This window comes from Penaeus vannamei, chromosome 20, assembly GCF_042767895.1.
Source record: "Penaeus vannamei isolate JL-2024 chromosome 20, ASM4276789v1, whole genome shotgun sequence".
Classification (NCBI taxonomy): domain Eukaryota; kingdom Metazoa; phylum Arthropoda; class Malacostraca; order Decapoda; family Penaeidae; genus Penaeus; species Penaeus vannamei.
In genome coordinates this window covers 41072070-41083496 of record NC_091568.1, presented here as the reverse complement: position 1 = coordinate 41083496, position 11427 = coordinate 41072070, and the positions used below count along the sequence as shown (strand labels likewise).

At 35.8% G+C, this 11427-nt stretch overlaps 1 protein-coding gene across 1 annotated transcript in view; it reads right to left on the bottom strand.

Moving 5' to 3' along the window:
• Positions 1-2052: 2052 nt before the first annotated feature.
• The window catches only part of LOC113827231 (organic cation transporter protein-like), a 22309-nt gene continuing 12934 nt past the window's right edge, over positions 2053-11427 (bottom strand). The window contains exons 6-13 of the mRNA XM_070135541.1: positions 9543-9697; positions 8668-8836; positions 7850-7988; positions 5938-6023; positions 4323-4582; positions 3581-3765; positions 2741-2892; positions 2053-2454 (exon numbers count right to left, since the gene is read on the bottom strand). Of these exons, the coding sequence (XP_069991642.1) occupies positions 2406-2454; positions 2741-2892; positions 3581-3765; positions 4323-4582; positions 5938-6023; positions 7850-7988; positions 8668-8836; positions 9543-9697 (1195 nt within the window). The 3' untranslated portion in view covers positions 2053-2405. The remainder of the gene's footprint in view (positions 2455-2740; positions 2893-3580; positions 3766-4322; positions 4583-5937; positions 6024-7849; positions 7989-8667; positions 8837-9542; positions 9698-11427) is intronic.

Genomic DNA, 11427 nt, shown 5'->3' with positions numbered 1-11427 from the left:
AATCTTATGATATAAAATTTACATATGAGGGTCAAGCTTACAATATCATCCCTTTCTCTATGTACGAGCCTCATCACCAGGGCATGATGATGTACCTTATGCCTTCTTACGCCATTTGTCCCAGCAAACACTTTCGTTTTTATTATCATTGTATTGTATTATTTGGCTTACAGGTGAATTTCCTGCCTTATGGGGTTATTACCCATCCCAAACCCAGGTAAAGATCCTTCGCTTTCTATAAATTATCGTCCCATATCTCTGACATCCTGCATTTGTAAGACATTAGAAAAAAATGGTAGACATTCGCCTTAAATGGTACTTAGAAGAAGGCAAATGCTTAACTCCAGTGCAATATGGCTTAAGAAAGAGGCGTTCTACCACAGATGCCGTACTATCCCTAGCATCTTCAGTCTGTGCTTTGCTTCTCACCAACAGCCTGGCACAGTCTTCTTTGATCTTGAGAAGGCCTGTGACACCACCTGGCATCGTGGGGTTTTACTTAATCCATATGAATTTGGCATTCGTGGAAATTTACCTTTTTTTAACCAGCGATTTTTAGCAAATCGCTGAAAAGTTTTGGAAATGTCTGATGCTTGTCAACTTGAATAGGGTGAGCCTCAGAGAAGCATCCTAAGTGTGACACTTTTTGCTAAGGCAATCAAGAGTGTTATCAGCATTTTTCCTGACCAAGTCCGTGGATCTCTTTAACTTAATGACCTGTCATTATCACGTGACCTGTCCTTGACAGGTCACGTGATAGGATTCACATTTCATTCTTCACATTTTCATGCATATTATAGTATTTTCAAAATCGTCTCTCCAAAAACTATTTTTGTTTCTATAATCACATATTTCAATTTCTTGAAAAATCTTATATCCCTAGAAGTCACCATATATATATATATATATATATATATATATATATATATATATATATATATATATATATATATATATATATATATATAATGTACACACACACACACACAAACTGCCCCCTTCTTTTCTCTCTCCGTCCTTGTCTCCCTCTCTCTTCATCCCTCTTATCCCCTCCCTCCGCCCATCTCTCTCTCTCTCTCTCTGGTTCTCTTTCTCCATTTTTTTCTTTGGCTTGATGCTAGGGAAAACAAAATCCATGTCGTTGTCTTCTTTACTAAAGTATTTTACAGCAGGTGTTGCTAAACAGTTGATAAAATTGTGTGAGGGGATGTAAGAAGCTTAGAATGTGTGCGCATGTATGTAAATGTGTATGTGTGTGTGTGTGTGTGTGTGTGTGTGTGTTTGTGTGTGTGTGTGTGTGTGTATGTGTGTGTGTGTGTGTGTGTGTGTGTGTGTGTGTGTGTGTGTGTGTGTGTGTGTGTGTGTGTGTGTGTGTGTGTGTGTACATGTGCGGGAGTGTATATACATGGCTAGATACAAAGGCAGTTACAGAAAAATAGATCTAGAGAGATAACACACAAGCTTCTCTCCTCTCCTTCACTAGTTCTGTCACCATATCATTTGCTTGCCGTAGAGAAAATATTTGATAGCGTCGTCATTTTCAACGCAATAGTTTTCTGTTATTCTTTCTCTACATTTATTTCGTATTTTCACAATGAAAGATTATATATATATATATATATATATATATATATATATATATATATATATATATATATATATATATATATATATATAAAGATATCAGAGAATTAGAGATGGATAAAGATAAATGTACATATTTCTTATTTCATCTTTCAGCTTTTTTTAGAATCCGCTGCTGGACATAGGCCTTCCCGATCCACGTCACCTCGTCTGGATCTGGCTTGCGTCATCGGCCGTCCCCCCCCCCTCCACGCTGGCCCGGTGAGGGTGGGGGGAGGGCCGAGTAGTCGCCTTTTACGACATGCAGTGACGTACATTGGAAGTAGGCTTTTCACGTCTCTCTGTTCATAGGGGGTCCCACGCTTGCACTCCCCCTTGTCCTCCTTCACTCACACACACACACACATACATACACGCACACATACACACACACACACACACACACATATATATGTGTATGTATGTACTTAGAACCATACGTCTACACTTTTCCACACACTCATTTACACTTTAATCTAGTGAGGTATTCCTAAATGACTGGGTGAATTTATTGAATTTGCAAATCGTGATTGACATGTTTGATCTCAATATCGAAGTGTCTATAGAGCTAACTGCATAACCGGATAAATCTTCGAGCCGTTATAGGGGAAGGATCTCTCTCTTCCCCTCCGTAAAAAAATATCATCCGGCTCCGTCAACAGTCTCCGTTAACTGTTGCGGAGTAACTCCTTAATTTCAGAAACAATTATATGATGTTTTGCGCAAAGCTCATGTACCGAATCGAACACCATGTTGCCTGATGTGGCTCCTTCTCTCTGCAACTAATTCCCTTCCTGTTTGGATTTCTTGAGGAATGAGGGAAGGAAGCTTCTGCAATAAGTAAAAAAGAGAAAAATTAGCGTATATTCTTACATATCTTTACATATATGTACATATATATGCATTTATATACATATACACACATACACACACACACGAATTTACACACACACGCATATATATATATATATATATATATATATATATATATATATATATATATATATATATATATATATATATATATACACATACATACGCGTTTGTGTGTGATTATCTTCACATGCTTTCGAGTCTTTCGACCCGTCCTCCACACCATCACCCCGCGTTCCAGTACCTCTTAGAGTCACTCCTGCCTCTCTCCTCGAGGTCGGCGACGGTGTCAGGCAATGCCATCCCCAGCGTCTCCGGAAGTGCCATCGTCGCCAACCCCATCGCCAGCGACGCGGCTCCGAAGACCACGGACGGCGCCCACGAGATGAGGGAGCCCTGGCGGTGGGGACGCATCTTGTTGTCAGGGATTTCAAAAGAGGATTTTTTGTGTTGGATTAATGTGAAAATGCATGCACACACACACACATATATACATAAATATACACACACATACGCAGACACACACACACACACACATAAACACACACCCATACAGAGAGCACACACCCATACAGAGAGCACACACCCATACAGAGAGCACACACCCATACAGAGAGAGAGAGAGAGAGAGAGAGAGAGAGAGAGAGAGAGAGAAGAGAGAAGAGAGAAGAGAGAAGAGAGAAGAGAGAAGAGAGAAGAGAGAAGAGAGAAGAGAGAAGAGAGAAGAGAGAGAGAGAGAAGAGAAAAAGACATACAGACAGAGAAAGAGAGAGAGAGAAAACCAACGAAACACAAAAACCCGAAAAAAGAAAAGAAAAGGAAAAAAAAAAAAAGAAGACCCAGTCCTCACAATCACCCACCCTACAAAAGACCCACACAACCCATCCCTCCCCCTCCCCACCACCCCCCCACTCCCTCCAACCAACGCATTCCACCCCCCACCGCCCCCCAACCAGCTCGACCCCCCCCCCCACCACCCCCACCCCTCCAACCAACGCATTCAACCCCCCCCGCCCCCAACCCCCCCCCTTCCCCTCCCCACCACCCACCCCACCCCCACCCAACCAACGCATTCCACCCCCACCAGGAAGTCCGTGATGAAGGGCGAGGAAATGGACCCGATCCGAGACAGCATGAAGCACGTCCCGAGGCCCCGACTTCGCACCTCCGTCGGGAAGAGCTCGGAGGAATAGAGGATCGCGATCTGGAAAGCCACCGTGATCGCCATCTTCCCCAGCAGCGCCATCGTCACGATCAGCCACGAGTAATCTTGGGAGAGAGAGATCGGAGTAAATAGATAAATAAATAGATGATAGTGTTTTTATTTATTTTCATTATTATTTTTTTTTTAGATTTCTAATATTTTGATTAGATAAATAAATAGATAATAGTGTTTTTATTTATTTTTATTATTTTTTAAAACTTTTTATATTTTTGATTTTATATATTTTATTTATATTTAAATATTTATTTCAATGTTCGATGTATTTGATGATTTGTTTCGTGTGAATTGGCACGGGTTGGAATAGTAATGTATGAATGTATTCAGTGTTAGACACTAATGTTAATATACTATTAAAGAAGAAGAAGGAGAGAAAGAGAGAGAGAGAAAGAAAGAGAGAGAGAGAGAGAGAGAGAGAGAGAGAGAGAGAGAGAGAGAGAGACAGAGAGAGAGAGAGAGAGAGAGAGAGAGAGAGAGAGAGAGAGACAAAGACAAAGAGAAAGAAAAAGAAAAAGAGAAAGAAAGAAAAAGAGAAAGAAAGAGAGAGCAAGAGAGCGAGCGAAAGCACGAGCCCCAAGCCTTCCCACGCGAACCCCCGACCCACCTGCAGGGACGGCAGCCAGGACGAAGAGCGCCAGCCCGCACAGGAGACAGCAGAGCACCGTGGGGCCTCTCCTGCCGAAGCGGTACACGACGGGGAAGGCGAGGGTGTACGCGGGAACCTCCATGAGCCCCGAGAGCACCATGTACACGAAGGGGTCGCTGCTGAGGTTCCCGCCGCTGAGGGAGAGGCCGTAGTACACCATGGCCAGCACCAGGTAGTCCCAGTACATGACGGTCGTGATGAGGCGGAGCTTCGGGGTCCTGGGGGGGGAGGGGGGGAGGAGAGGGGGAGGGGAGGGGGCGAGGAAGGAGGAAGGACGATGCAGGAATTATAAGGATGATAATAATAATGATGATAATGATAATGATGATAATAATGATAATGATAATCATGATAATGATGATGATAATAATAGTAATAATAATAATAATAACTATAATAACAATACTAATAATTATAAGTAAAGAAGATGGAGGAATGAGGACGTGAAAAAATGAGGAGAAAAAAAAAGAAGGAAGAGGAGGAGGAGGCGAAGTGAAGAAGAAGGAGGAGGAGGAAGGAGGAGAAAGGAGGTGGAGGAGGAAGGAGGGAGGTAAGGGTCAAAGAAAAGAAGGTAAAGGAAGAACGAAATAGAAGAAGGATAGGAAGGAGGAAGACAATGAGAAAGGAGACAGAGGAGGGAAAAATATAAATGTTTAGATAGAGTGCAACAATTCTCCTTTGTTCTTTTAAAGGAAGCTTCTTGGTGTCCTGAGAAAAGAGAGAAGCTGACGGTTAGAATATTCGGCAGGTGAGGATGTGGTGATAAAAGCTTGTGGAAATGGTATTACGATGTCGAGGATAGGAGAAAGAATTGGATCCTTATATTCCTAACAGTCAAGTACATTCAAGTACATGCACGCATACGCGCGCGCACGTACACAGAGACACACACAAACACGCACACACATATTTCTCTCTCTCTCTCTCTCTCTCTCTCTTTCTCTCTCTCTCTCTCTCTCTCTCTCTCTCTCTCTTTCTCTCTCTCTCTCTCTCTCTCTTTTCGTCGCTCCCTCTCTCCTTCTTTCTCTCTCTCTCTCACAAACGAAATTAAATCTTACTCCCACTGAAATATTTCTAATGAGAATGTTAACTGTACATCATTACAACGACACTTAATATGTTATATCATTGTACCTGCAATGTTCCGGAATAATGACAATATTTGTGATAAAGCAAAACGATGCAGATGATAACATGAAATTATATCAAAATATCAAAATCAATTAGAGTAAAGCATATTTATCAAAAGAAAATTCTATAATGACAGCATCGATATCCAGCAGATAATCATAACATCAAAATTAAACCAAAGGAAAATTAGTCACACACACACACACACACACTACACACACACACACACACACACACACACACACACAAGCGAACAAACAAGCAAAACCAAACATGTACACAAAGAAACTCACACACACACACACACACACACACACACACACACACACACACACAAAACGACTTAACCCACCCACTTCCACACACAAACAAGCAAACAGCCTCTTTTAACCTTTCAAACAATCACACTCACAATCACCTGTAAAAGACCTCATTTTTTTACCTGAAGAGGATAAGACCGCTCATCAAGGAGGACTTCAATATAGCCTTTATATCACGGGCTGAAGTGTCACTCTTGCTCGGAGGGAGCTGAAAGGATTAAGACGGGTGATCATGATGATGATGATGATGATTATGATGTTTGTTACAATGATAATGATAATTATGATGTTTGTAACAATGATGGTGATGATGATAATGATAATTATAGTTTGTAACAATGATGATGATGGTGATAATGATAATTAGAATGTTTGTAACAATGATGATGATGTTGATGATAATTATGATGTTTGTAACAATGATGATGATAATGATAATGATAATGTTGGTAACAATGACGATGATGATAATGATAATTATAATGTTTGTAACAATGATTGATAATGATAATGATAATTATAATGTTTGTAACAATGATGATGATGGTAATGATAATTATGATGTTTGTAACAATGATGATGATGATGATAATTATAATGTTTGTAACAATGATGATTGTGATGATAATGATAATTATAATGTTTGTAACAATGATGATAGTAATGATGATGATAATGAGGAGGATGATAATAATGATTACAATAATAACCGTAATGATATGAATCATTACTGATAATAACAGATTGTTATCGAAAATATAATGATCATAATCATAATAATACTGATAATTATGATGATGATTATAATGACACTGAAAATTATGACAATGATAACAATTGTTATAACAATAATAACTGTTATAACAATAATAATGAAAATGATAATAATGGTAATGATAATGATAACAATGACGATAACGATAAAGATAATAACAATAATAATGATAATAGTAATAATAACAATAGTAATGATAAGAAAAATAATTTATTTATAATAATGATAATGAAAAGAGTGAAACGATGATAATTAAAATCATAATAATGATGAAAAACGAAAACTCGAGAATATATATAAAAAAATGAAAATAAATAAGAATAATAAAAAAGGTAAATAAATAAATAAATAAAACTAATCAATACGATAATAAAAGCAATAATAATTTTAATAGCGGTAATAATGAAGATAATTATCATAATAATGACATTAATAATAATAATAGCAAAAATAGTAATAAGAATAATAAAAATAATAATAATAACAGTAATAATAGTAATGACAATAGCAATGATAATAATGACAAGAACATTCATTATTATCATTATTATTATCCTAATAGTAATGATAATAATAATAATAATGATGACTGTAATAAGAATAGATACTACTACTAATGATGATAACAGTAACCTGTGATAATTATAATGATAACAATAAAAATAATAATGGTAATAATAATAATGATAATAATAATGATGATAATAATGATAATGATAATAATAATAATGATAACAATAATAACAATTAAAGTAATAATAATAAAGATGAGAATGATAATAACAACAATAATGAAAATGATAATAATAATGAGAATAACAATGATAATAATGAAATAATAACAATGATAATTATGATGATAATAATGATAATAATATTAATAATAACAATAACAATGACGGTAATAACAATATTATGACAGATAGTTATAATTTTAATTTCATAACAATAATGATAATTAATGATAATGATAAGGTAAATGATGATAATAATAATCATATTGATAATAAGGATAATAATCATAATAATGATAATAGTGATAATAATGATAATGATAATGATAATGATAATAACAATAACAGTTAACATGATTATTATTTTTATAATGATGATAATAATAGCATGAACAATAATAATAATATCAGCAACAATAATAACAACAATAATAATATTGATAACGATAACAACGACAGCAGTTCAGACAATCACAGGTGGGCGCTACCACCACCCAAGCGCCCCTGATCCTCCGCCCATCTCACCTCCTCCTTCATGAGAGCGAGCAGCTCGTTCTGAGGAGGCAGCGAGACCTTGTTCCACTTGGCCGCCTTCTTCAGCACTTTCAGGGACCTCTCGTGGTTGCCGGCCACCATCAGCCACCGCGGAGACTCCTCCATGAACCTGTGTTGCGAGGGCGTGGTGGGTCTTTTGTTTTTTTATTTGTTTTTCTTTAATGAATGTCTTTTATATCTTTCTCTATCTTTTTTTTAATGGATAATGAATGTCTTTTATATCTTTCTCTATCTTTTTTTAAATGGATATTTCTGTTTTTTTCTGATTGGTATTTTTATTTATTTATCTACTTATTTTTAAACCTAGAACTGTGGGGTTTTATGCGGTCTCATTAATGTTTTGAAAATATGTGGAATTGAATGGATTTTGGTTTGATTGTGTATGTAGTCTGGAGGGAATGTATGTGGATTGTTATTCAATATGTAGGAAAATTAAAAATATGTAATGTATTTATAGCTATGCCTGTCTTTGCTTTCTATCATCATACCTATCTGTATCTACATCGATGTATCTATGTTTCTATCTCTTTTTATATCTCTCCATATATGTATGAATAGGTAGATAGACACGTAGATATAGGTACACACATACACATAGAAACACAGACACACACACACACACACACACACACATAAACACAAACACACTCACACACACACATAAACGAACACAAATCAACTAATCAAAAACACAGTAATAATCACATACAATCCCCCACCCCCCTCAAAGAAGAAGAAGAAGAAGAAAAAAGAAAGAAAGAAAAAAATGAAAACGAAAACGACCCTACCAGAGAGCGGGGAACATGACCAGGCCGATGACCGACATGGCCAGCTGAAGCACCCTCCAGTCCCGCAGCAGGTAGGCCAGTCCCCCGAGGGCCATGGCACCCAAGGCCCAGGGAAGGTACAGCGTGATGCCCAGGGCCGTCCTCAGGCGGGGCTCCGAGACCTCGATGGCTGAGGAGGAGGTATTTCCGGGTGAAAGGGTTGGGAAGGATTTTTCTTAGGGCTGCAGGATTGAGGGGGTTTGGGAGTAGGAGAGTCAAGTGTCATAGGACTTTGGAACAACGTATATCTGATATATATATATATATATATATATATATATATATATATATATATATATATATATATATATATATATATATATATATATATATATATATATATATATATATATATATATATATATATATATGTATGTATATATATGTGTGCGTGTGTGTGTGTGTGTGTGTGTGTGTGTGTGTGTGTATATCTATCTATCTATCTATCTATCTATCTATCTATCTATCTATCAATATATATATATATATATATATATATATATATATATATATATATATACATATACACACACACACACACATGTGTGTGTGTGTGTGTATGTTTGTCTATATATATATAGAATATACATATATATAAACATGTGTGTTTGTGTGTATGTGTGTGTGTATCTGTGTGTGTGTATGTGTGTGTGTATCTGTGTGTGTGTATGTGTGTGTGTATGTGTGTGTGTGTATGTGTATGTGTTTGTGTGTGTCTTTTTGTATGTGTATGTGTGTGCGCGTGCATTTCAATGAAAACGTGCGCGTAATCCAGCTCAGCCACACCAACACCCGCCCCCATCCCCAGCCCCAGGATCCCCCTCCCCAAAACGTACCCAAGATGTAGCCGCTGTTCGTGACCAGCGGGTGCACGACGCCCAGCACGAACCGCGCCATCAGGATCGCCGAGAGGTTGGGCAGCCAAGCCGAGAGAACCGCTACGACCACGTACGCGAGGCCGCCCAACACCACCAGGGGCTTGCGGCCGTACCTGCGCGGCGGAGGGGGGGGGGGGGCCAAGGGAGCTGTTCAGTTTGGGGAAGTAATCGAAATATCTTTGTGCAAAGTTTGAGTAATAGATGAATAATCGAAATATTTTTTGTGCAAAGTGCATGGCTAATAGATAATCTAGATATTTTTGTGCAAGGTGTATGATTAACGAATAATCTAAATATTTTTGTGCAATGTATGACTAATAAATAATCTAAATATTTTTGTGCAAAGTGCATGGCTAATAGATAAATAATCGAAATATTTTTGTGCAAAGTGTATGGCTAATAGATAAATAATCTAAATATTTTTGTGCAAAGTGTATGACTAATAGATAAATAATCTAAATATTTTTGTGCAAAGTGTATGACTAATAGATAAATAATCGAAATATTTTTTGTGCAAAATGTATGACTAATAGATAATCTAAATATTTTTGTGCAAAGTGTATGACTAATAAATAATCGATTTTTTTTTGTGCAAAGTGTATGACTAATAGATAAATAATCGAAATATTTTTGTGCAAAGTATGACTAATAGATAAATATAAATATTTTTGTGCGAAGTGTATGACTAATAAATAATCTAAATATTTTTGTGCAAAGTGTATGACTAATAAATAATCTAAATATTTTTGTGCGAAGTGTATGGCTAATAGATAATCTAGATATTTTTGTGCGAAGTGTATGACTAATAGATAAATATAAATATTTTTGTGCGAAGTGTATGACTAATAAATAATCTAAATATTTTTGTGCAAAGTGTATGACTAATAAATAATCTAAATATTTTTGTGCAAAGTGTATGACTAATAAATAATCTAAATATTTTTGTGCGAAGTGTATGGCTAATAGATAATCTAGATATTTTTGTGCGAAGTGTATGACTAATAAATAATCTAAATATTTTTGTGCAAAGTGTATGACTAATAGATAAATAATCGAAATATTTTTGTGCAAAGTATGACTAATAGATAAATATAAATATTTTTGTGCAAAGTGTATGACTAATAAATAATCTAAATATTTTTGTGCGAAGTGTATGACTAATAAATAATCTAAATATTTTTGTGCAAAGTGTATGACTAATAAATAATCTAAATATTTTTGTGCGAAGTGTATGACTAATAGATAAATAGAAATATTTTTGTGCAAAGTGTATGGCTAATAGATCAATAATCGAAATATTTTTGTGCAGTGTATGACTAATAGATAAAAAATCGATTTTTTTGTGCAGTGTATGACTAATAGATAAAAAATCGATTTTTTTGTGCAGTGTATGACTAATAGATAAATAATCTAAATATTTGAGTAAAAAAGTATGATTCTACAGATCTGTATATTATGTAAGGATCTAAATTTCTGACGACACGTTAAATTCGAAATGTCAAAATGCAATCTATTCGAAAATTTAAATGGGAGAAGGAAAATAAAATCCTATGAGCAGTGAGCACATTTTCGAAGTGGATTCATACTGGCATTGGAATTATGCATATACACACACAAACAATCACACACTCACACACACACGTACGCATACACACACACACACACACACACACACACATATATATATATATATATATATATACATACATATATATATATATATATATATATATATATATATATATATATACATATGAATATGTATATATATGTATATATTTTTTTCTTTTCTTTATTTTTTAATGCACCAAACTGAATAGAAACTGATTGATCCAAACTGTGC